The sequence below is a fragment of the Chamaea fasciata genome, unplaced genomic scaffold (genome assembly GCF_029207755.1).
Source record: "Chamaea fasciata isolate MVZ Bird 193981 ecotype frontalis unplaced genomic scaffold, bChaFas1.0.hap1 SCAF_17, whole genome shotgun sequence".
Taxonomy (NCBI): Eukaryota; Metazoa; Chordata; class Aves; order Passeriformes; family Sylviidae; genus Chamaea; species Chamaea fasciata.
Window position 1 is genome coordinate 2,509,927 of NW_027094102.1, and position 26,499 is coordinate 2,536,425.

Sequence of the window (26,499 nt, forward strand, 5' to 3'; positions counted from 1 at the left end):
TAGTAGGAAATGCTCAGGTACCTGAGCACAAAAGAAAACTTGAGGAGGAATCCTGACTCCTGATAAACCTGCAGTGAGCGCATCATCCTCCGCCCGCAGGAGGGACAATTAGCGGCGTGAGGGACCCGCTCCCCTCTCGCTGGAGTTCTCTTTGTCACCCCCGTGTTTAAGGCGTGTTTTATCGCCGACACGGGTCACTTCCATCGCGACATCGCTGTCGCTGTCTGCACACTCCGGGCACCGTTCGCATCCCACCGGGAATCTGCGTGGATTAAACTCGCCCCGGCACCACCCGTGCCCGTGACTTCGCTGAGGGCGGGACGCGCCTCCCCAGCGCCCCCGCCAGCCCGAAGCGCCTCGGGAGCGCCTCGTGTGGCCGCAAATCCTCCCAAAATTCGTGTCCCGGGGGATTTCCTCGTAAAAATAAGGGATAAAGGGGCAGGAAGGGCGCAGGACCCCCCCCCCCCCCCCCCGCGCTAAGTTGGTACGTTCCTAGCTCCCCCCGTGCCGGCGCTATGGGCTCTCCCGCCCCGCCCCTCCCCGCCCACCCGGCGGTGGCCACGCCCCCAGACGCCCGTTGCTAGGCAACAGCAACAGCCGCTCAGTGATCGTTGCTAAGCAAGAACGCCATCGCAATGCGCCGGAAGCGGCTGGGCGTCTCCGGAAGTGCGCGCGGGGGCAGGAGAACCCGGAAGCGCCATGGGATGCGATGGCGGCACCATCCCCAAGCGGCACGAGCTGGTCAAGGGGCCCCGCAAAGTCGAGAAGGTGCTGAGGGGGCTCCGTGATGGGCGGGGGGTGACGGGGGAGGGAGGCCCGGCCCGTTCCGCGCTGCTGCGAGCGGAAGCCTCGGGGCGATGGAGCCGGGGGCGGTGACAGCGGCGGGGCTGGAGCGTGTCCGGGGCGGGGAACGGAGCTGGGGAAGGGTCTGGAGCCCCAGGAGAGGCTGAGGGAGCTGGGGAAGGGGCTGAGCCTGGAGAAGAGGAGGCTCAGGGGGACCTGGGGGCTCTGCACAGCTCCCTGCCAGGAGGGGACAGCCGGGGGGGTCGGGCTCTGCCCCAGGGAACAGGGACAGGAGGAGAGGGAACGGCCTCAGGCCGGGCCAGGGGAGCTCAGGGTGGGCAGCAGCAGGAATTTCCCCATGGAAAGGGTGGGCAGGGCTTGGAAGTGCCCAGGGAGGTTTGGATCCCCATCCCTGGAGGTGTCCCAGGAACTCCTGGAGGTGGCACTGAGTGCTCTGGGCTGGGGACACGGTGGGGATCAGTCACAGCTCGGTGGTCTCCGGTTTGGAGACCTGAGCATGAACTTTGCCGGATAACTTTCTCTTATCTTTGAGTGCACAAAGCAGTTTGGTAGGAAACCCGGGGATTTGATGAACGTTTTGAGTAAGACCCGGTTTCAGCTTAAATAATTGACAGATATTTTTAAATAATGAGTGTTTTTGTCCCCTCCAGGTTGACAAAGTGGCCGAGTTGGTGGCCAGGTGGTTTTACTGCGCCCTGAGCCAGGAGAAGCTGCGCCGGCCCATCGTGGCCTGTGAGCTGGGCAGGTGGGACTGTTCCCATGGACACCGCAGGAGTGAAAATAAATATTGAATATTAATTATCAACACAGCAATTATTAATGCAAACTATTATTATAATTAAAATAGCTTGTATAGTTAATATTAATTGTAATTAATATGATTCTATAATATATAATATATATTTAATATTATATATTATATACAATATATTTTTATAATACTTATTTTTATGTTTTATTAATATAAATATTGTTTTATATTTATATTCATATCATTATTTATTATTACTTATGATATTAATTCTGAATACAGACATTATTAATACAAACTATATATTATAATTGAAACATCTTGTGTATTTTAATATTATAATTAATGTTTTACAATATGCATAATATATATTTATATCTTTTAAAATATAATAACTTCTATATTTTAAGATATAATGTACTTTATAATATATGTTTATAACATTTATTTCTATATTTTAAGATATATTTTTTATTTTATACTTACATTTATATTATATTTATATTTATATCTATGTTTATATTTATTGAGATGTTTATATTTATGTTTATAGTTATATTTATGTCTATATATTTACATTTATTAAGATATATTATTTATATTTATATTTACATTTTAGAATATATTTCATGTTTAAATTTATACCTGTATTTATACCTATATCTATATTTACATTTATATTTACATTTATTATTAATTACAATCTTAATTATAAATACAAAAAATTATTACTACAAACTACAAATGCTGAATTATAAATTACAGGCACAAATCATTGTGGCAACCCAACATAACCGCTGGATTTTCCATGTTCCAGGCTGTACAACAAAGATGCCATCATTGAGTATTTGCTGGACAAATCCCCTGAGAAAACCCCCATGGAATCTGCAGCCCACATCAAGAGCATTAAGGTAAACTGGCTGGCTTCAACAGGAGAAGTTACAATAGAAAATTCAATGTAAAATAAAATGTTCAATGTAAAATCCATCAGCCAGGCTGTCAAACCTCCATTTGCTTGTGCTCCCACTGCGGATTAAAGTGTTTAAATAAATGGAAAAACCATGAAGGATTGTTATCCTGGCTCAGAAATCACTGGGGAAAAAAGGTTCAGGTTTGTGTTTTGTGTTTTTGTCGTGCAGAACGTGACGGAGCTGCAGCTGGTGGACAACCCAGCCTGGGCTGGGGACAAGGACAGCACCAAGGGGGACAAGTACGACGACCCGCAGGCCGCCCGCTTCATCTGCCCCGTGGTGGGGCTGGAGATGAACGGCAGGCACAGGTGGGGGCCTTTGGCAGGGCTGCAAAAGCGGCCACGGAGCAGGGAGAAGGGAATGGGAAATGTGAATCATGTGCTCACTCAGGGATTGGGGGGGGAATATCTGTCTGGCTTTGAGATTTCAGAGTTCAGGAGATTTCTGGGTGTCCTTTTGTGCTGTATTGAAGAGGAGAGATAGAAGTACCTTTCCTGAATAAATTTGGGTGTATAATGAAGGAGTAGAGGGCAATGGTGGCAGGGAGAAAGTGACTAAATGTCGTTTGGGGGCTGAATCACGGGAGATGGGGTGTGACCTCCCTTTGGGTCACGTCAAGCAGTTGTCATCGTGGATTGATTTGAGTTGGGAGGGACTTTAAAGCTCCTCCAGTGCCACCCCTGCCATGGCAGGGACACCTCCCACTGTCCAGGCTGCTCCCAGCCCTGTCCAGCCTGGCCTGGGACACTGCCAGGGATCCAGGGGCAGCCACAGCTTCTCTGTGGCCTCCCCACCCTCAGAGTAAAGAATTCCTCCCCAATATCCCACCCAAACTTCCTCTGTGTCAGTTTGAAGCCATTCCCTGTGTCCTGTCCCTCCATCCCTTGTCCAAACCCTCTCTCCATCTTTCCTGCAGCTCCTTCAGGCCCTGCAAGGCCACACCGAGCTCACCCCAAAGCTCCTCCTCTCCAGGTGAACAATCCCAATTCTTTTAGCTTTATCTCAGTTTTCTTAGCCTGAAATTTGACCCCAGCATCTCCCAGCCTTTCCTCATGGGAGAGATGCTTCATTTTAGGATCAGACTGGAGATGGATTGTGTGTATTTTACTGCTCTGGGGCAGGGAATTTCTTCACAGCCTGCTTTGGCCAGAGCAGCAACTTCTTTGTCACCTGAGGGATGAGAAGAGGAGGAGTTCACAGCTTAATGGTTGCAAGGGATTTCTTCCTCCAGAGAGGGATTGGCCTGGAGATACTCGAGATAAAAAAACCAAAATACCCATTGTGGTTTAATGTACTCAACATTTTTCATTCAATTCTTACACTGTGCTAATTAATCATAAATTGATTACCTACTTAAATATGCTGATAGTTTGATTAGGTGCAAAAACTTGTAAAAAAAAGTGGGCTGTGACCTGCCAGCACTGCACAGATCTCTTGGTTTTCTTCAAATGAATGTTTGTTGTCTTTTCTTGGAAGGTTTTGCTTCCTGAGAAACTGCGGCTGTGTGTTCTCTGAGCGTGCCCTCAAACAAATCAAAGCAGAAGTTTGTCACAGGGTGAGTTTTTCCAGCTGTGGGGCCACGTGTGTGTTCATACAATTGCATTCACTGCTGTCAAAAGGGAGTTTTTAATCTCAGTGTGCAAATTGAAATGGAACCTGGAAAAGTTCTGTCCTAGGATGGCCTCAAGTATTTCTTCATGGCCTTTCTTAATTTAAAAAAAAAAAATTATTCTAAACAATTATAAAAAATCTGTATTTTTGTTCTCAGAGTTGGATTTTGCAGTAACTACTTTAGAATTTCCATTTTTTCCCCAATATTTGGTACTGATTTCAGTTTTTAAAAGGGTGACTGGTTTGGTTTTGGGGGTTTTGTTTGATTGGTAATTTTTTTTTTTTTCCTGAATGCACATAGCTTGTGTTTTATCAATATCTGTTCTGTGGTTAAACTGGTTGTATTTTCAGGTTATATTTTGACCCCTGTGTTTTTAAAGGACATTGGGAGTTGCTTTTTTATATTTTTGGGTGGAGCCAACTCTGTAAAATTCTCAGGAGTTCCATGAATTCTTGTAGAAAATCCTGACTTGCTTTCACATTGCTGATCCCATTGTACAGGTACTTTTGTAGCTAAGGGCAATGATAAAATGAGCAAATACCCTTCTTTCCTCTCACTACTTTCATTATCAGCAAGATTTGTGGTGAGAGTTGCCACACTTGGGCAGTTATTTAATTCCTCTGAACACCCTGCTGTTGGATAAAATATGGAATATATTTATATTAAACAAAACCTGGGAAGGGAACACTTTTGTCTTGGTAAATTGTTGGATATTGTAAAGTTTAATCTCATGTTGCTGCTTTTAGTGCTCATTTTGTTCTGTCCTAATGACTTTGTTTCCTCTTGGCAGAAACTCATTTATTTTTAATGAGGGATTTATTTTGCATCTAAATTTTTGTTGATAGATGGGTGTAACCAGAGCATAAAATGCAGGAATGAGATATTTCATCCATGGTTTGGCCAGTCTGATAATCTTATAAAGACCAAATGAATCCCACATATTTTTCCCTGGCTTTTTTGTTTTGTTTTTTTTTTTCAGTAATGAGTATTTAGCTGGAAATTCTTTACAATATTCAGAAAGCTTCTTCTGGAAACAATTTAATGGATTTAATATTTAGCCTCTCATCCTCTCATGGCTGGATTTTGATGCAAAGACGGTGGTAACCAGCTGAGAGAACACAGATAAGGTCAAAGAGTGATTTGGTAGATTTTTGGGTGTATTCTGGTGCTGTTCCCCCTCAGAATCAAGGAGTAGAGGGAGATCTCTGCTTTGTGCTTTCTCAGTTTATGTCCAAAGCGCATGCTGCTTTTCTGCAGCAATGGGACATCGAGGACAATTAATAAATGAAGAAGAAAAAAACCAAGTTTTGAGCATTTTATATGCCCAGATGGAATCCTGTATTAATGAACAGAATCCTCTCCTGATTATGTTAATGCATAAGTTCTGAAGTGCAGAATGTTTGAACGTTGTGGGCTGTCTCATACGTGTTCCTGCTGGTGCTAATTATTGTGTTTTAGTGATTATAATGGCTCTGAAGCAAAATGCAGTCTGTGAGCCCCTCGTGAGCCATTTTCCTTTTCCTGGCCTTGCCACCTTCTGTGTGTGCTGTGGGACTTTGGAGAGTGACATGAGGAAAGTTCACACAGGAAGATCCTGTCCTGCCTTGGGACTCTGCACTCAGTCCTCAGGCAGCAGGATCTGTGTTTTCACCTCACCCCAGAGGTTTGCAGTGGGTGGAAAAGTGGAGGAGGGTCAGTGCTGGAGCTCTGGGCCATTCCCAGAGTGTGGGATTTTAGGAGAGCTCTTTAAAACTCTCGGTGAGCTCTTCCCTGCGTGTGCCCTTTGCCTCCCCCCTCTGCTCCCTGTGACCAGCAGCGATTTCCCACAGGAGTTTGGAAAGAGAAGCTGTGATGATGCACTGCAAATATTCCCCAGGGAACAGCCAGAGCTCTCACTGCTCACTCCTGAGCTCACACCGGAAGAAACAGGGAAATAAATCCACTTGCCCAGTGGTGTGCAGGTCACCAGAGAAGTGTTTAGGGAAAAACGGGATCCGTGTGTAGGTTTTGTCTGATTGGGGGAACTGGGAAACACCAGGATGAGGGAGGATTGAGCATTCCTCGGCTCCTCCTGACAGCACTTCCATAGTCCTGGAGTTGAAGGGGTTTGTGGAGTCTAAGGAAGAGGAACCAAGTTTTCCCTCAGAGTTCTCTTTCTTTTGCCTCAAAGAAACTTCACATGAAGAGCTGGCAGTATAAAATAAATGTATTTCTCTGCTTTACTGGAATAATTGGACTGGATTGGTGCTGGGGAAGGGCGCAGCAATGGGAAACTGTCATGGGTGGCGTCCATTAGCAACTGTAATTAATGTGTGAGGCCATTTAAGTGCTTTGCCTTGGGAACAAGCTGTTCTTTCTTCCCATCTTCAGCAGCATTTTGAAGGGTTCACCTTTAAGAATGACATTCAAATGGGAGAGTTTTAAGCCAAAGGACCAGTCACACACTGGAGCCCTGTTGAGAGAAAGAGAGGGATTGTCTCTCACTGCCTGCAGGGTAAATGCTTTGAGCTGTCTTGCCAAAATACAAAACTGCTTGGGTTTCAAAGATTTGTTGAAAGAGCAGTGAGAATTTTTTAGTGCTGGTTTAAGTTGGAGAGCAGGTTCGGTAGATGGAGTGCTGGGGACAAATCTTGTACCTTCTACTTAGACTTGAAAGAGTTGGAAAAGAGCTTTTGTCTGAAACAGCAACTTAGGAGTGCAAATACATCTTGTAAGACATTTTTACACAGCAGTGGATTTGGTTTGAGCCGTGTTTTTGAACTTTTGATCTGTAAGAAGGGAAAACTTAAACTTTCAACACTGTCACGTGTTAAAATGTGACTTAAGTCACATTGCAGTCAGCAGGCAGAGAAATAATTTTGCTTCCAGATGTGGATTCTGCAACAGCAGCTCTGCAGATTGAGATTCCTGCTGCCTTCTGTTCCTCAGGAAGAATTATTTGTGGTGGAATCTGTCAGTTTAAAACTGGCACTTTGGAGCAAGGTGTTTTTCATTCTCCTAAAATGAAAAAAAAGAAGCAGGACTGTCTCTGCTCCCTGTTTGTGTATCTGATGGGATGTTGGGGATTGCAGCTCTGGGGTGATCTCTGTAGGTCTGTGCATGCTGGTGTGCCCAAATATTGTGGAATTTTTGTTCCAGCTGGCTTGCAGGTCCTTCCATGGGCAGTGTTTGGTGTGTGCTGATTGGAAGCCTGCTATTTGACAGGATAAATTATGCTTTGATTTGGAAGCTGACTCTCTGAGAAGTTCCTATGGATATAAAACATGCTAGAAGTGGTGTGGGGGCAGGATGGAGGTGATGAAATTGGGGCTGGAAATCCTTCTGGGAGTCACTTTGGAAGTTAAGGACAAGATTACATTTTAAATGGACTTTCTTGGATCACTTCAAGGTTTATTTGGGATTTGTTTTCAGAGTCAACTAAACACAGACTTGAAAGAGTGCTCTAACTATTAAGCTCTGTGCCATATCAAACACTTAACCCCGTGTTTAATTTAGATATGAGGCTTTTTGAAACAGAATGAATGCCTATGGGTGTCAGATCCAGAACTCCGTGTGCAGCAGTGGTTCCTGGAACCAGGGTCACTTTGGCACTTTCTCCTCTTAGGGCACCAAAATCAACAAATATTTGCTGAGATCTGAAAGTTGTGATTGATCAACTCTTAACAGAATAACACAGAATTCGTGAAGGCTTTTCATGTGTGTTTCAAGGAGGTGATGTGGTCACGGTAATCACAATAATGAGCTGAATACTGTTTCTTACTACTTGAGAATGGTTTAATGATCATTTTCCCATAATTTTGTCTCAAATACAAAATCCTTGAAGCAGAGTGGGTCATGCTGCAAAGATATTCCCAGATTGACTTGGGTCAAGCCCTACAAAAATTGTCTTTTCAGAGGCCTTTTCGTGCCGGTTTTTTTTTTTGCCTGGTTCAATTTCTGCAGGAGGAGCCTGTGACAGACAGTGCCTGGCTATTGAATTTTTCATTTTATTTCAATTTGGAAGTGATGCACAACAGTTGTTCTGCATGGTGGTGCCAGGGGTGAAAGCTGGAGCCTGGGTTTGCTGCAATGATGGCAATAAGAAATGTCTCATTCCCGTTTTAAAAGACATCACGGAGTGAATAAATGCTGGCAGTGCTCTACAGTGGACTGGAGAGAAATTAATTATGAATATTGCTATGATTAATCCATGCCAGAGACCCATTAGCTTCGGTAATGGTTTGGAGAGAGACTCTGAACAAGCTCAGCATGAGCGTGTGCCTGGCTTTTATTTTCCTTTTTCTTTTTAGCTTTATTTCCCTCCATTAAAAAAAAAAAAAAAAAAAAAAGGATCCCCAGCAATATTTAGCCACAGGATAAGTCCTGGATTATCCATGAAACTGTGCACGAGCCTTTTGGGTTGAGTTTGTAAATAAATAGGGACCAGATGGCCTTTCTTTAGGTTAAAGTTCATTTGCAAGAAATGATGTTTCCAATAAACTTGTGTGGGAAAATGAGGAGTGTCAAGTTCCAGCAACCTGGGAAAAAGTTTGTGACAAGAAACTTTCATGTCCTGTTCTTGGGTCATTTGATTTTTTTTTTTTTTGGGAAAGGGCTCAATCTGTAGCCAGTTTTCTTGTAAAAACTCAGGGATGCATATTGAAGATTACATTGAAATTGCTCCTTTTTCAATTTATTTTTGTTTATTTACTTAATTTTTTAATATATAATTTGCAGTTTTTAATCCAGTGAGTAGTCCTGGTCCCTGCCAGGTGTTTCTGCACTTGCTGCAGGCTCTTTGCCTCTCTCAGTCAGGTACACTGGGATGGAACAATACTTGAAAAAATGGCTTTTTGCTCAATTTTCCTGTAATCCCTGGCCTCCATTTTCCCCTGTCTCCTTACCCTAAACTCCTGCAGAGACTCAGAACAGAGACTTGGAGATGAAGATGTGCTGCAGGATCCTTCTGTTACTAGGAGCAAAGCCTGGGCAGGGCAGCAGCGATGTTGCCACGCTACAAAATGAAATTAGGGCTGCAGCTGGCCATGGGAAATAAAAACAAACCCACAGCCCCCAGTGGCATGGGCTGTGTCACAAACTGCTTGTCACTGATGTCCAAGCTCTGAAATTTCAGCATCAGCTCCATCATTCAAAACATTTCATGAGACATTCAGTGGCCGTGACTTTAATTTGTTATTTCTCTGTATTTTATCTTCCTTCAGTCGCCGCCTCCATTTTATTGTTTTCAGGCCAGTTAGCCACGCTTTGGCTGTGAAAGTGAGGAATATTGACCAAATAAAGTCACTTAACGGAGTATGAACTTCCTTCCCTTGTCTTCAGCAGTGATTCAGATGTTCTTGGGGAATGAACCCATTGCTACCAGAATAAATAAAACCCATTTATGTAGGGAGCACAGCACTGTGCTTTACCCTCGATGCACAGAGCCTGTGCCTGTAAATGTCCTTTTTGTCTGATTTTTTTCCTGATGTTCTGTGCCAGGAAACGCTGCCCATCAGTTGAGGAGTGATCTGGGCTCTTCCCTCCTTGTCTTCAGCAGAGATTCAGACATTCTTGGGGAATGAACCCATTGCTACCGGAATAAATAAAACCCGTTTATTTATGGAGCACAGCACTGTGCTTTACCCTCGACGCACAGAGCGAAACCTGTAAAAATCCTTTTTTTTTTTTTTTTCTGATTTTTTTCTGATCTTTTCCTGATGTTTCGTGCCAGGAAACGCTGCCCATCAGCTGAGGAGGGCTCCGGGCTCACAGGTGCAGCTGCATGTCGAAGGGGCCGCGCTGCTGCAGGCGCCAGTGCTGCTCCAGGGGCACCTGAGCCTGGCGCAGCGCCCGCAGCCGCAGCCGCCTCTCCAGGCACTCCAGCGCCAGCGGGTCCCTCCCGGCCTCGAACTTGTTGGCAAACAGATGAGGGGACTCAACGATCCACTGCAGGTCCCCCAGGCCGTAAATGCAGATGTCTCTGACATAACGACCTGCAGGGGTAAATGGGAGAGGTGAACCCAAGAGGTTTTTTTTCACCTTTTGATTTCTGCACAGAAATCGAGCGGGAGGATAACGCTGCAACATTATAAAGACAAGGGTTTGGGTTTATGTTTTACAGAAAGAGGTGTTCGTTACCTCCAGCTGCTTCCCGTGTTGCTCTGCTGAATGAAATCCTATAGTTGGGCATCAGATGTTCTGATTTCCTACTGGGATTCCCTGCTCAGTCACACCTGAGCTCAGCTCGCACGCTTAAAAGTTTTAATGATTTCTGCATGCTTTCCATGCATTTCTGTTCTTTTTTATTGCTGTGCAAATTGAAGGGATTGAACCCAATGTTGATGGAAGTACCTGACCAACGTCCCTGTCATCCCTCCACTGAGAACTGATCAATTAAATTAGTGCATTGGTGATTAGGCGCTGAAAGAAGAGTTGTCAGTGGATGGATACTGTGCTCATCTCAAAATATGTAAAATATGTAACTAATTATACATATACATTATATTAATATATAAAATATGTAATTACGTATTAATAGATATGTAAATATAATGTGTATATCAAAATCTTCTTTAGTGCCTATAGTGCAGTAACTTATAGGATGCCTTGTTTTATTTAACACTTCCAAAATAAATTATATATGACCATTGAGGTGCATTTAATAGCCGCTTTAAATAATACATAGTCACCAAGTAATGCTCATCAGCGAACCAAATGTAAGTTTGTGATCAAAATTCACATTACCTTTGCAGCCTTTGTGTGAGAGTCCTTCTTGATCTTTCCATTTAATGGCTCTTAGGTCTCCTTGCCAGCCTGCATTAGGTGTAGCCCCTGGAGCATCTTTAAAAACAAAAGGCTCTGATAAAATTTTTTTCTACTTATTACAAGGAAAACTTTCACTGCTGGACACTTCTTAACTGTGCGGTCACGTTAAGGATTTATTTGCAGGTATTTATGTTGTAAGAACAGATATTATTCTCAGTATTATTGTTTGGGGTTTTTTTTACTCCTTGAGAGCAAAAGCTGTAATGCAGCACAAAACTTCTTTTTAACCAGCGTTTTTCTAACTCGTGGTCTGCACTGAAGTAGCAATTTCCTACATTGTTTCTCAGCCAGCAGATGGGACTTTTCAAAGCTGAAGACATGACTTTATTTCTGCAATTCAGAGCTGTTCAGCTCCGAGCTGGAGCTCAGAGCCTCTCTCCTCCCTGCCCTGCTGCGATTATTTGTGGCAGAAATGTTGTTACAGTTCTGCCTGTTTTATTTTGGTTGAGGTTAGGATGAAAGATATGGGAAACGTAGAGTCGAGTTTGGTTTTGGTTGTTTATTGTATATTATTTATTTATAGCATTTATAGTTTTGAGTTTTAATTTGCTAGTTAGAGGAACGAGGTAAAATGGAGACCTTTCAAATTTTCACTAAGAGTTCCACCAAAATACCAAATTCTTACCAGGCAAGCGATTGAGGGTGACCCAGTAGTGCTCATCAGGGCTGTAGGTGTCCCTGGACCACTCCAGCAGAGCTTTTGCCCGGGCATCACTCAGTGCAAACTGCACAAAGTCCTTGGTCAGGACGTAATAGGCACTGCCAAAATAAATGGTCAGGTTGTGTGGGGGCCGAGCCTTCCTGATCTTGGCTGGGTACACGTAGGGCACCCCAGAGTGGACGTACTCCCTGTAGCTGACCTCCGTCCTGTGCTTCACGTGGAGGGGTTGCACTATCCCAGGGGTGATGTTTTTACCATTCCATTTACTTTTGATGTACTGCATGATCTCTTGATTTGTTTTCAGCGGGTAATCTTGACCACACAGATTAATGACATAATTCCACTGAACTTTGGAGTTAACCAGGTCCCTCATGCAATTAATATCAGCTTGTAGTCTTGAAAACCCGGCATAAACGACGTGTTCTGTTTTTGAGGAAATAAAGACATTTTCGAAGCAGTTGACGATGTTCCGTACGGCAGTTTTATAATCTCTGGGTGACTTCTCATCAACGTGGACGCAGTAAATGTTCTGAGGCATATAAATAGCTCTCAGCAGCCTCACAAACATTTCCAGCTCCTTGTGAATGGTAATAATGTAGGCCAAGGAGAAATTGCCTTCTTCCTCTGACAGTGGTTTGGTGATAAAATGCAGAGTCTTCAGCACTGTGGGGCAGCTGCAGGAAGTCTGAAGGCAGCTCAGTGCTTTGGGCTGGAAGGACTTCTGACAGAGGTTCCCAATTTTCAAGGCTGCAGGTTTCCCCACGAAAAGAGCCGAGCAAAGTTCATCGGGGTAAAAACCACACTCTGCTCTTTTGACACGGGATTTTTGGTCACTTGACTCGTCATAAAGTGGAACCTTCAGGTAAATGAAGGTGTAGATGAACGTGCAGACAGCGACGCACACGAAAAGCCTTGATTTCTTTGCATGAAGTGGGTTCATCTTTTACTTCCAGATCCTGTCTCCTTATCATAGTCCAATTAAACATTCAGAGCATCTGAGAGGAAAAGTGAGATAGAGGGAGAGAACTTTTTCTGTTTATTTTTCTTTTTAAAATAGATGCCACGTTAGTGCTGCATTTATAAACGTTGGGATTACTACCAGGAGGAACTGTGTGTGCCCAACTGAGTGCACTCAGCCCCTGGGAATGCAGAGCCACCAGGCAGGAATTTTGTCTTTCCAGGACAAAATGGTCTCAAAATGCTACAAAAAAACCCCCAAAAATGGCTGTGAATTCTTCACTGCTTGCCCAAGGTGGGAGTTTCCTGTGCTCTGAGGTGCTGGCTGAGCTCTGAGGAACAGCTGATTTCCTCAAGGCCTGGGAAACTTGAAGTTCCGCCAGAGGATCAGAATTCAGTAAATTAAATCAACAGAAAATTTATTAAATAAACAGAAGGAAGAGACTAAAATGCAATCCACAAAATACACTGGGTTTTATCCTTATAAAGTCAGCAAATGTTTCTGACTCTTGAGGATTTTTTTTTTCCCCTGACATCTTTGTGCTTCGAAAAACTGACCAAGGAGGCAACACTCATTTCTTATTTTTGGTGTTTTTGCATTCCCTGAGATAAGGACACAGCTGCCAGCATTGGCATTCTGAGATAACCAATCTCCAGCAGTATTAGCACAGGAAGTTTTCTCCATTGTGGGTTTTTTTTCCTTACCTTCACCTTGTTGAACTGTCAGAAGGACAAGAGTGCAGCAGTCCTGAATCCCACAGCAATTACATGAAGCTTTTCTCCTTGAAGCACTTGGTGTCAAAATTCCTAGAGAAAGATACCAAGGGGAATGTCCATCAACTGCCATTAAGCTTAATAGTTAAAAATTTAAAATATTTTCATTTTATTTTAAAGGTAATTCATTTTCTCTTCTTTTATTCAGTGATTCTTTTTTCAAACAAAATTTGCATTTCGCCTTGAAATATTTCACACTTCGCAGCCGTCAAAATCATGAAGGATTTGGCTTTACACAGGAACTGAGAAAACCAGATTTTTAATAATGGTAGCTTCAAGAGAGGAGTGCTGCTGTGGTTAGAAGGCTCGAGGTTTTCATTAGAAAGAAGTGGAAAATGCTTCTTTTTAATAAAAAAAAAATCAGTATCTCCCTTAAAAGCTTGAACATAAAGAAGGCATTGTAGCTAAAGTAACACTGAGACATAAAATTCAAAAAGCATTAAGAACACGAACTGAACCGAGGGAAGGGATCCTCCACATTCCCACATTTTTAAGATTTTATGAGACTGTTGGGAAAGAATGTATTTATCTTTTGGTCCTTACTGCTATGCACTGGATTTCATGCTGGAGTGGTGCCTCTTTTTTTTCCACTGAGCATTCCAGAGAGGAGAGCTGTGCGTTAGGTGGAGGGCTCCTCCATTTTCCTGGGACGTTCTTTCAGCAGCTCAAAGAAAAAAAAACATGAGGAGATCAGCTCCCAGGAGAATATTTTTTTGCCTTTGAGCTCCTCAGGGATCCATTTAGTGGGTAAACAACCTTGATGGGAGCGTTCCATCCATCTGAGCAAAAAGCTGCAGCCGGTCGAGTCCGGGTCAACCTTTGGATGCTGTGCAGGAAGCAGGAGAACAGGGATGCCACTGCAAGGTGAAAAGCAGGAATTTTTTCCATTAAAAATGAAATCCATCCTGTGCCCAGAGCCCAGAGGGGGTTTCTGTGAGGACCACAGGGGCTGGAACTGGGGAAACAATTGATTTCTGTGCAGCTGGACTTGGACAAACTCTTTATTCTGTGGGAATTATTGGCAGGAGGAGGAACATTGGGATTCCTCTGAATTAGTGAATGTCACGAGATCTCTGGGATGTCACAGGGAAGGTTCATCCTGAATGTAAGAATTACACTAAAAACAGCCGGCAGCTGTAGAAATAGTTGGGATTTTATACCTGGTTAAATATAAAACAACCCCAAGATTGTGGGTTCAGTCCCTGTAGGGATCATTTACTTGGGAGCTGAACTCACTGATCCTTGTGGGTCCCTTCCAACTCAAAATACTCTCTGAATCTCTCCAGAATGAGGGTGCTTGGCAGTTTTTTTTTTCCCTTAAATACGCTTTGAACAGGTTACAAAGTATGGTTCTGTGGAGCCAAGCTGTAACCTCCTTGTTTCATCCACCTGAATTTTTATTACCCTTCAAGTAATCGCTTCTGGGGCTGTTTCGGGCTGTTGAGCGTTTACGATGGATTTTTTCCTACTGGACTGTGTGACATCTAGAAACTGGATTTTTATGGCAGCATAAAAAGCACACAAACACCCCATAACCGAGTAAGAGGCAGCAATTCCTCTCCAGCGTTAACAAGTTTATGGGGAATGGCTGAAGGATGGAGCCTGGCCTGCAAGAACAGAATTTGTCATCTCTCAGCCTCGAGGGGATGTCATGGAATAAAAGCAATGGCTTTTTGGTAGTGTTTGACCACATTCAGAGCTTGGAATCGCAGCTGTCTGTGCCACTGGATATGAAATTTGTTGTTTAGCAAGATCCTCTCAGCCCTGTCTGCTGGCAAGGATTATTCTCCCAGATTTCCTCCTGCAAGAGATCCTTTGGGACCGTCCACTGTCCATCATAGCCCTGTCGGGGACCATCTTGCCCTTGAGTCCTATTATGCAAGAGTACCATGACAGGTATTTTTAGTTAGCAGAACGTCCCTGAAACTCGGCATTTCTCACGTTATGCACAGGTTTGCTAAATCTGGAGGATGGAGTTGTATGAATTTTTAAAAGTCCTGCGAGTAGTGTGTGACTTTCTTGGGGGGGGGGGAGAAAAAAAATAGGGATTTTTCAAGCTTTGTGGACGCTTTGAAGGATGTCACTTAGCAGGAAATTGTTGCAAGCCTAAGATACTCCATCTCAATTAACCAAGCAAACTCTAGAGGAAAGGGGAATTCTGATGATGCCGGGGGAAAAAGCCTGGGAAATAAATGTCAGCTCAGCTCACTGAGCCCCCATTAGCACATCCTGGGCTGTGCATTTGGTACTAACAACTCCTTTTGCTTTTTGCTGTTCCTCCCTGCCGCTGCCTTTAGGGCTGCATCACTGCACCTCTGAACATTCTGGTTTCTCTGTGCTCTTTGCTTTGGCCAAATTTTAAAGTTTAGATAAAGTTTGCTTTGTATAAGCTCGTAAATTAGTGAGACAAACGACTTGGGAATGCTTCATCTTCTAATAAAATGCTGGGGAAAAAAAAGGCAATAAATACTTATTTCAACTTCTTTTATTGCTGATTTTTTGTTGTTGTTTGAAAGGTATTTATGCAGGCATTAATGTATACATTTTATAAACAGGGGAAGACTAATTCAATCCTTTAAAAATGTTTAAATCAGTTCTTTTAAGTGCTTTTTCCATTGCTTTGCTTTCTGTTTAAACGGGGGTCAGAATACGGAGTCTGCTTCTGGATTTTTGAGATGCATTGAGTAAAAACATTTCTCCATCAAACCCAGTTCTTTAAACCATTCTTACTCCAAAACACTGCGTTAGAATTTACTGATACATAAACAGAAAATTTATGAAGTTGTGGTGTTCATCTTTGCTATTTTTGCTGTTACTTTCTTTTTCCTTGCGTATTTGACCTCATAGTGATTTAAAACAAATACAGTGAAAGCTGTTTAAACCTTTAAGTTACAGAGCTGTAAAAAACCAGTAAGTTGCGTAAATACTGTGATTATTATGATACAGACAGTTAATTGTAATGACCTCCATCCTTCTGTGCATCACTCACAAGGTAAAGAAGGAAAATAATAATAACCTTCTTGCAGATTTGAGTGTTTTCTAAGTAAAACCGCTATTTACATAAGGGGGGGGGGGGGGGGGAAAGGAAAATCAAACGGATGCAATTGATGCAGCCTTACCTCGTCCAGAATTAGCCAGGAGACGGCAGCATAATAAAGATAAAGGCAGGGTCTCATTGTCCTTCAGCAGAGCCGTGTCCCTTCCTTCTCCCGGCGCCGGGTTAACCATTAATTACCGGGAATTCTCGCATCCCGCCCGCCCGCAGCGCACGTTCGGCATATCTATCCTGCGGGAATTCGCGGTGCCTGCGGCTCTGCCTCCTCGCAGGAAAACTTGGGAATATTGCCGAGGAGCAGGAATAATTGGGAAGAAAGCTGTGCCCTCCCCCCGAGCCTTTAACCCGTGTGCTGGGGAGCACTGGGAGCCTGCCTCCTCCTCCTCCTCCTCTTCCTCCTCCTCCTCCCCTGCCCTTAACTCTTCGCCTGCCGAAACTTTCCAGCTGGCAGCCGAGAATTCCAGCAGGGGAATTGCTGCTGCCGGGCATTTCCAGCGGCTGGCAGCTGGAAAGAGAATAAATTACAAGAGGTCTCCTTGAAACGCGCCGCCTCGCTTAGGAAAAGCAGCTTAAGAATGGAGGTGTAAGTTGGTGAAAGAACTGAATGTGAGTGCCTCTTATAAATGTGATCACTTCTGCGAAAGAGGAATCAGGGTCTGAGTGGGCCGAGGAGAGAAGAAAAGAAGGGTTTGGATGTAATTGCTGCCACTTCTGTGAAATGGGGTCTGGCCCTGGCGGGGTGAGGAGAGAACGAAGAGGTTTCAGTGTGGTCGCCGTGTCTGAGCACTTCTGTAAGCAAAGAGTGGGCCGGCAAAATAAAAACCTGATACAAAGGGCTAGAAAAACAGATTGTGTGGTAATGGAGAGGAAACAGAAGGACATAATAACGAAGCACAGCCGTAAACAGAATCTAAGTGGTGTAGCAGTGACGTGAGGTGTGTGATGAACACGTGTGGTCGAACCGTGTGCCGGGTTCGTAACCCTGAGATAAATAAACCACGAGGTGGGTAAGACCCCAGCCCTTGAAAGTGTAACTTTTAGACGAGCAAACAAACAAGGGAAGCCACCAGAATTGTAAATTTATAAAAGTGTGCGTGAAATGAAGCACAGGCGGAAATGCACGAGGAGGGGTTAACCCCCAGGTGTTCTCTGGTGCAGTCAAGGTGTGCTTCACCGCACTGTACCTGCAGTGGGGCAGACTGCTTTGGATCATCCTGCACACACGCGGTGTTTGCCGCTAGAGCCTTGTCCAGGCTCTCAGTGGAAAATCGTAAGTGGAAAGTTGAGTTTCAGTGTGCTGGGATTGGGAGGAGACATTCTGATAAAAATGCCGCGTTGGTCAGAAATAAATGGAGAGAAAGCCTCAAAGCAAGTTCAGGCATAGGTGCAGGTACGACAGGTACGAAATTATCACCGATTTTAGGAGAAACTCTGTAAATTGAGGCTTTTTCTTGAGCTTGTTTTGAAGCAGATGCTGCAGCTCCTGGGTGAAAGTGTGTGAATCGCTAGGTGGGAAATTTCCACTGCTCCCAAGTTGTCCTTTACTCTCTGACCCATTGCATGTCTGGCTTGGGTGACAATGTAAAAAAACACGTTCAGCAAATCTTACACTCCTGAGCTTTTAATGGCTAAACCTCTGGAAAATTCTCTCTCTTCAAACAAGTTTTAGTTAACTGTGGCAAGCAAGAATAATCTTTAATACAGGAGCTTGCGTGGCTGGGAGATGAACAGTGAGATGGTCCATGGATGTTCAATCCTCTTCCTAAATGTCCCTGTTTAATGTCCCACAGGCAGGTTGTGGCCATCCATGTCCCAAATCCTGGTGGGAATTGTGCATTTCCTAGTAATGGTCACGTTCAGGAGAACTGCAGGAATTCACTGTTAAGATTTGGGAAAGAGCCTGCAGTTTTCTCTGAAGTCATTAAACAGTGACACTGGTGTAAATCACATTTAGATATGAAAATATATTTGTCTCTTGTTTATTTGTGTTACATTAAGGCTGGAGTGGTCAAGCACAGAACTACTTTTTAGATGCTATTAAAAAAAAATCAATGTGTCAATGTAGTTTACAGCAAAAAATAATGTACGACTCTTGTCTTAGGCAGCTGAAAACTGTAAACTCTACAATTCAGGAAGTCATCTGAAATTAAGAGTTCATTACTCCTTTAAAAATCCTGTACTTTATACTTCAAGAAAGATAAAAACTGTATCATTTAGGAATGTCCTCTATTCAAGGTGCTGAGAACTACAGCAAGTACCTTCGTATGTATTTAAAGGCCCAAGGTAAACAAGTGCCAGCAGAGGAGGCCCTGTGATATAATAAAACAAACATCTGCCCCAAGACCTTAATTAATCTGAAGGAACAAACATCTGAATTTGCAAAACTGAAACTTCTTTCTGCTTTTTATCTCATTAAGCTGTTTGGAAGGGAGGGTATGGCCTTTGGCATAATCCAATGTTGTCATGGCGAAAAATTTTCTGTTTCAGGGAATGGAAAGATTTCATTTCCTTCATTTCCTTGTTTCTTGTAAATACTTTTCGGTTTTGAACAATTCCACCTGTGTTTTGCAGATGGGAACCCGGATTTGCTTGCTCTTTTGAAATGCACCATTTAATGAAATTAGAGTCTGCTGACAAAAATATGTTTGAAAAATGCTGTGTTAGGAAACACCCTAGAAAAGAAATTGTGGGGCTTCTAGAAATGAATTTGTGGGGCTTCTTTAGAATCAAGTCAGCTGCCAGCTCCTGCCTCAGAGTGAAGACTGAAACTCTTGATTTTGGAGCCTTCTTCACTCCCAAGTGGGAGATCACACCAGGCTGGGATTTCTCATGGAGTAGAAACGGAGAAATATGGGTTACTCCCCCATTTCTGGCGTGTGACTTCTCCTCCTGCTGCCTGCTGTCCTGAGCCTCTCTAAGCCCTGTTTCTCCCACCACTTGGGCTCAGGTTCATTTCTGAAGCTGTGCTCAGCACTTGAGCAAAGTCCTGCCCATGTGTCCTTCCATTTGCTTAATTCCTACTGCAAATACAGGAGTAACCTTTCTAAACCTTTGTTTAGGAAAAGAAGAGTAATGGCAGCAGCAGGATTATAAATTAATCTCGCTGAATAGCAGGAAGCTTTTGCATTTACCAGAATAACCAAAAAAACCCAAAACAAACCAACCAAGCAACCAAAAGCAAGGAAAAAAAAAAAAAAAAACAACAAAAAAGCAAATTGAGGTCTTAGACGAGAAAACATTGTGGTCAGTGTGCTGGTAAATCAAATGATTGCAAATGTGCACAGGGAAACATCTGTGCGTTCAACCATGAAACAAACGTGGAAGTACACAGAGCACATTACAGCCATTATCCAGATTAATTTCTGAAAGTAGTTGGAAACTTGGGAGTGTTTGATAAATCAGATAAGGGTATGGTCTCTGTGATACAACCCAGTGAGGCAGCCAGGCAAGGGTAATGAATTATTCTGCTTTTATGACCCCTTTTTATCCCCACAGTAAAATTTTTTAAATTAAGGTTTTTTTTAAAAAATAATAATAAATAAAACACCTTCATGTTTTCCTGTCTACCAACTGAAGAGCAAAATTTGCTCTGTTCCACATGTAAAGGATTAACACCTTTGGTGTTGTCCCTGCTCACTGTAAAGGAACTGCTCCCATCAGTTGTTTCTTATCTCACTAAGTTGAAAGACAAATTCTGGAGCAGAATGGCATCAAGGTCTTAATCATAATTAAAAATCAAAGAGTACTTTTGGGTTTTAGCTGCGGGGTTCAGAAAATTGAGCAGATTCAAATTAGGAATACTTCTAAGTACATTTGTGCCAGTGAAGCAAGGAACCTGTGAACAGAAAATACACAAATGAAAACAAGAATTAGTTCAGAGTGTTGTTTATAGGAGACAGAAAAATAAATATGCAGTTTTGTCCTTTCTTTTCTTTCATCAAGTGTGGAGTTCCCTTTCAAGAGGAAGATGTGATTGTCATTAATGGTAGTAAAGAAGATGTGGAAATCCTGAAGAAAAGGATGGAGGAAAGAAGACTGAAAAGTAAATTAGAAAAGGTCAGACTTTTATACATTATTTGTTATAAAATTGGAAGAATTGTTGCCTGCAATGAATCTGCTCTTAGATTTGCTGATCTTTATAAAGATGGAGGCATTTACTGCATGAGCTGTGTTGCATTTAAACAGAACAGTATTTGGGAAAGCAGTGGCGTTTTTTGTGTGTGTTTGGCCAATAACATCTTGAAGTTGTACATCCTAAACTTCCTCCTGACCAGCAGGAAGTGCCTTGTGCACTCCAAATGGGTAAAATGGACTCTTGCAGCAACATTTCAGGGTTTTCTTGAAATTAATTCATCCTAGCAATGAGCTGCATCACCCCTGTATTTCTTGTGGCCGTTCCTGATGACGGCATCAGTTTTTTGATCTTATAAAATGAGATGTCTTTTATTGACCTCTGTCAAAAATAGGATGTTGGGATCTGTGAATTCCTGGGCTGGTGCTGTAAGAGTGTGGAAATTTGTCATGTTTTGTGGTTCTCACAGCCCTCAGCAATTCCTGCACCCCTAATTGCCACCCTTGCACTTTTCTCTCTGCCCAGGTAAAACACAGTGGGAATGAAATCCTTGCAGCTCTGCTGCACTGCCCTTGTGAGCTGGGAGTTGTTGTGTGCTGCTGAGCTGTCAGATGACACTCCTGCATGTGGGAATTCTGTCAGCACTGCTGTTTTTTCCCCCTGAACTCCCTGGAGGATGCCAAAGCAGGCAAACCTTCAGTGCTGACTCAGGCCAGAGTGCTCAGACTGAGCTGGATCTCAGCACATCAATCCTCATCTGATGCTTTCAGCATCTGAGGCTTGACATGGAGGTTTCATCCCTTGATTTTGCCATGCACATATTTCCCTGGTTAATTTAAAATGCTTTTTTTCCTTGCCAGAGAGCATATGATTCCTCCTCATCACAGGGGCTTCATTCATCTGTGCCAGTGCAGCATTGCTGGGCCTGGGCAATACATCAAAAGGATGGTTTTTCCATAAAAATCCTCTTTCCTGTTTTTCAGAGTCTCTGCATCTCATGCCTGATAGCTTCTGGCATAAGACTGATCATCTCATGGTGTCTATTCAGAGGGTTTTTTCTTTTTTTTTTTTTTCCCCCTCAGTACTTGATAGTTAAAAGTTTGGGGAAAAAAAAAATTTATAATTTGTTGCTAGACCTTTGCAGATCTCAGCAGGTGAGTGAGTGGTTGGCTGCACTTGGTTTTCTTTAGAAGCAGGGCCCTAACAAAGCACCTGTGGCTTTGGGGCAGATAATTTTGAGTGATCTGGAAGGTGATGCTGCCCACAATTTCTGCACAGCAGAGCAGCTGAGTGTGCAGGGCTGCTGTGGCTTTTAGGGTGGCAGCACCTAAGGACTCGCTGCCCTGATCCTGGGGCTCTGTGTGCCCTGGGGGAACATGCAAATGACATTTGTTTGGTTAGTGGAGAATTACAGGACAGGATTTGCAAATCTCTCAGCCTCAAGTGGTGACCTTGGTGCCCCAGCTGGTCCCTGCAGCTGGAACCAACCTCTGCTCTCCCTGCGAGCTCCAGTCCCAGTGTCAGCACAATTCCCACTCTCCTGGCACTGCTGGCCAGATTTCCTCCCTTCCCTTCCCTTCCCTTCCCTTCCCTTCCCTTCCCTTCCCTTCCCTTCCCTTCCCTTCCCTTCCCTTCCCTTCCCTTCCCTTCCCTTCCCTTCCCTTCCCTTCCCTTCCCTTCCCTTCCCTTCCCTTCCCTTCCCTTCCCTTCCCTTCCCTTCCCTTCCCTTCCCTTCCCTTCCCTTCCCTTCCCTTCCCTTCCCTTCCCTTCCCTTCCCTTCCCTTCCCTTCCCTTCCCTTCCCTTCCCTTCCCTTCCCTTCCCTTCCCTTCCCTTCCCTTCCCTTCCCTTCCCTTCCCTTCCCTTCCTCCTTTTCTTTATCCCCACGAGACAAAACACCAGGAAGATGCCGCTGGGACCAGAATTAGAAATGATTCCAGCTGAGCTGTCAGTGAGCCCATACTGCAATCTCTCTCTAATCCATATTGTGCCAAGTGAATTTCTGCATCCACAGAGTTACAAACACCTGGGAAATGACTTTTCTTTGGAAATCCACGCCTACCAAAAACTGGGAATCCCCTGCAGTGAGTTTTTCCTGAAGGCCAGGTTGGACAGGACCTCTGGAAGGTGATCCCTGCCCGTGGCAGGGTTGGAATGGGATGAGCCTTAAGGTCCTTCCCAGCCCAAAATTCCCTGGATCTGGCGGCAGGAGAGGCAGGTTTGCAGGCAGAGCCCTGATCCTCTGCCACCCCCTCCTGGGCTCAGCTTTGCAGCAACATTTGCTGTGGCGTTTTTCCCCTCCTGCATTAACCCTTTGCTTCACAGCAGGGTTCTCCTGAGCTTCAGAACAGAATTAAATATCTTTATTTCCTTTGAGTTTGTGCAGCTGTCTTGAAAACATGTTCACAATTCAGAATGTGTCCAGTGAGAATAATGCTAATGACTGCTCTAATACCTCTTGCTTTTTAGGGGATCAAAGCCAGTAATGGGGTTCTTCTTGTTTTTTTTCTGTGGGTTTTTTGGGTTTTTTTTAATCTGTACAAACATGAATTAATTTGGAAAATCTGCTGCACAGATACTTTTTAAAAATTTGGATTAACTGTTTGCATCTATTCTTCCCAAAAAATCCTGCAGAGAGTCCAGTTATTTACAGGTACCCAGGAGGGATTTTTTTTATGAACTAAACAAAATTTAGTGGATACAAGATTCCAGGTTCTTCGGAAATCTTTACTGAAAAACATCTTTATTGATTATAATTAATTGTGTCTTATTAATGTAGTGCAATTTACTGTCCTGCTGTGTGGGTTCAGTTAATGATAATAACACACCCCCCTTTCAAAGTATGCAAACAAAAATATTAATCCTAGCCAAGTCCAATTTTGTCCAGCACAGTTTTCTTTAATGTAGCTGCAGGGTTCTCAAGATCATTATTTTTTCCATGTAGAAAAAAATGTGGAAGGAAGAGTTCTACTGGGTAAGAAACAAAACTGTACTGAGTTCAATTGTGTGTCTGTCAAACAGGAGTTGGGAATTTTGTCTCCTTTCAGTCCCTTACCAGATTTCTGCTTGTGTTGTTTCAGAAATCAAAGAAAGGCAAGGCAGCAGCAGCAGCAGCTTCTCAGCAGGAGCCCTCTGCAGGTAACACAGCTCCAAATTCCATCACCTTCTGAGCCTTGCACTCTTGAAGCTGTCAGGATTTCATTTTTCTGGGTTTTTTTAAATTTTTTTTTAATTTTTTTTTTTTTTTAGATTCTCCAGGTCCTTCAAAAGCTAAGAATGGAAAGGACTGTGTCAGTTCCAGCTCTGGGGAAAACAGGCAGATTATCTTCACCAAAAGTTCAGGTTGGTGGTTAATCCTAATGTGACAAATGGCACCAGATTTCTTTGTGTCATTCTAATATTGCTTTAACTGGATTTAATGAGATTAGAGATTCTTATTTACACAGCCACGGGTCTGGTGTATCTCTTTTCCTGGCTGTGAGATAGTGGAGGAGAATTTGCAGTTTCCTGATGCAAAGTTGATCAAAAGCTCTGTCATGGCACTTTATTGGAATGAATTTTGTTAAAACCCCCCTGATTATTTAACTTTTAATCCTCTGTTTTACCTGCTAATTTGCTGTTTGTCCTTGGGAACACTGTAACAGAACTTTAGTTCTATTCACTGGAATGAACCTACAGCAGCCTTGAAGCTTTGAGTCAACTTGGCAGCCCTTAAATGCAAAGAATGGTGCCTTGTCTTTATTTAATAGTAATTCTGCTGTTTAGTGTCCCCACGGTGATATTTTCAAACAGAATGGGGACATTTTTAAGGTCAGTCTGAGGTTTCTGTGGGAAGAATTAAATCCTCTACTTCAAAAAAAAAAAAATCAGAATAATTTGAAGAATCTGAGAATGATGAACCGTAGATAAACTGGGAGAAGCCGAAATTCCATCAGCAATGCCTGACCTGCCCTCTACTGTCTGCTTTTATACGGGAGAGGCTTCTAAAAATACTTCATCCCAGATGAGGAGAATTGCTCCTGGATGTTGAGCAACCTCGTCATTCTAATAATATTAATGGGGTTTTTTTTATTTCTGAGGGTGGAAAAGAAGAAGAAAAAGCCTTTTGAAACTGTTTCTGTTGGGGTTGCACACCCAATTCTGAGAGGATTTGGGGGTTACACCCAATTCTGTGAGAATTTGGGGGTTACACACAATTCTGTGAGGATTTCGGGCTGCACACCCAGTTCTGTGAGGATTAAAAACGATATCAGAAACAGAGGATGGGCATTTCCCCACTACAAATATAAAATTAAGCTGACCATTGTTGTTGGTCATAACTTTGCAAAGAATCAAGGGAGCAGAGGGGATTCCCTGGGGAAAGGTGTGGCACAAGTTCGTTTTAGAGCTGATTTTTAGAGCTGGCATTTGAGAGCTGATTTCTAAACAACCCTTCAGGCTGGTGGGGACTCCCATGTTGCTAAAGAGCCATTTTTCACTTGGAGGAATAAAGGTTGTCAGTGCTGAATTGCAGTGCAAGAGATTGGCAGAATTCCTCTCTCAAGTTTTTAAAATGTATTTTGAGTGTGATTTCTAAAAGCTGTCGAGTCCAGTTACGGGAGATATTTATGAGGCAGCTGAAAAAATGTATGTATTTTAATTTTCAAACACTGTTTTTCATCTTTATTTAAATACCTTGTAAGCTGCCATGCTTTCATTCTATTCCTTTTTCCCCTCAGAGAATGGGAACCCGTCAGCCCCAGGAAAAGTCAATAAAGCTTCCAGCAGCACCAAGAGATCCATTGCAGACAGCGAGGACAAGTCTGAGGCTTACAAATCTATTTTTACAACTCACAGCTCAGCAAAACGTTCCAAGGAGGAGTGTTCCAACTGGGTTACTCACACAGCTTACTATTTCTGAAACAATGAGGAGCCTGAGTGGAGCTCCCAGGCCTCTGTCCCTCCCCTGTGACTCTCTCTGTCCAGCTCTCATCCACAACTCTTGTGCTGATCTCATCCTGTCTGCAATCCCTCTGTTTGTAGGTTGGTTATAAACCTGTTCAGAGCTGCTGAACCTGTGGCAGCTTCTGTTAGAAGCAGAGCAGCAGAATCCGTGTTGTAGCAGCAGAATTCCTTGTGAAACATTGGGATTTTTGCACAAAAATTCTGCTTTTCTCCTCCCGGTTGGATGTTGTCATCCTCAGTGTCCTCAGGAGGAGGAGGAGAGAGGGAGAAGTTCCTGCTCTTCGCCTCTGTTGATTTGTACCACCACTGTAATCACAATTTTCAGTGTATTACTACGGAATTCAAGCCCTCTGTAACTCTCTGACAGCAAAAAGAGAAATAATGCCTTTATTTGTCAAGCTAACTGGGCCCTCAGTAGAACTATATATTTCTAAAAGTTATTTTCAAATAATTTGCCTTTTGGTAGAGCAGATGAGAGCACAGCCATGAAAATGTTTGTGCAACATTCTTGTCCTTATTGTTGTAGCCTGTTTTTAGCAGCAGAATATTCCCTTGTTAATGTTTGAATCCCATAATGCCCACATGGAATGACCAGAGGGAAGGCTGGAAGGTTTGGGGTTTTTTTTTCCACTTTCCTCTCTCCCTTTTTTAAAATTGAAATCTGCTTTTCTCATCTTGGCACAAACCAAGCAGAATAGAAATGCAGGAAGCAGGAGGCTTTGAAAACCACGGCATGATGTTACCTTGTTACCTTTGTGTGTGAAAATGATTAATTGTCCTCCTTGTAATCTCTCTTTAAAAGTGTCCCCATTTATAATTGGTTACCTGCAGATTCAAAATGCTGTGTTGCTATTTGCATAGGTGGTCTCGATGATTCAAACAGCTTGAATGAAACTGCTGGGATTTTGTTATTATTTTGATGGGTATAATTAAAATTTGGCTTGCTGTAGAATTTATATGGTGGTAAGAGTTTTTTGTTTTCCAGAGATGGGAGCACATCAAACACTTTGAGGTTTGCTGGAGCTTCCAGGAAACATTCAGGCACGCTTTGTGTGTGTGGCTGGCAATCAGCTTTGTTCTCCTTGCTCTGTATTCT

At 43.2% G+C, this 26,499-nt stretch overlaps 2 protein-coding genes across 4 annotated transcripts; one reads left to right on the forward strand and one right to left on the reverse strand.

The window, feature by feature from the left end:
• Window positions 1–682: 682 nt before the first annotated feature.
• On the forward strand, window positions 683–26,359 carry RTF2 (replication termination factor 2). Its single transcript, XM_066199201.1, has 9 exons — window positions 683–768; window positions 1,455–1,549; window positions 2,373–2,466; window positions 2,695–2,834; window positions 4,003–4,081; window positions 20,332–20,445; window positions 23,540–23,597; window positions 23,709–23,801; window positions 25,178–26,359. Exons 1-9 carry the CDS (start codon window positions 700–702, stop codon window positions 25,357–25,359), a joined length of 924 nt encoding a protein of 307 aa, XP_066055298.1. The 5' UTR covers window positions 683–699; the 3' UTR covers window positions 25,360–26,359.
• On the reverse strand, window positions 8,382–16,753 carry LOC136298463 (beta-1,3-galactosyl-O-glycosyl-glycoprotein beta-1,6-N-acetylglucosaminyltransferase 7-like). 3 transcript variants are annotated; one of them, XM_066199199.1, is made up of 7 exons: window positions 16,454–16,753; window positions 14,091–14,191; window positions 13,878–13,998; window positions 13,266–13,367; window positions 11,568–12,598; window positions 10,862–10,957; window positions 8,382–10,110 (listed from the first exon to the last, which is right to left on the reverse strand). In XM_066199199.1, the coding sequence occupies exons 5-7, from the start codon at window positions 12,541–12,543 to the stop codon at window positions 9,884–9,886; spliced, it is 1,299 nt and encodes a 432-aa protein (XP_066055296.1). In that variant the 5' UTR covers window positions 12,544–12,598; window positions 13,266–13,367; window positions 13,878–13,998; window positions 14,091–14,191; window positions 16,454–16,753; the 3' UTR covers window positions 8,382–9,883. The 3 variants fall into 3 exon arrangements, with proteins under 3 accessions (XP_066055296.1, XP_066055297.1, XP_066055295.1); XM_066199200.1 differs by lacking the exon at window positions 14,091–14,191; XM_066199198.1 differs by having other exon boundaries at window positions 13,878–14,191.
• Window positions 26,360–26,499: the final 140 nt, after the last annotated feature.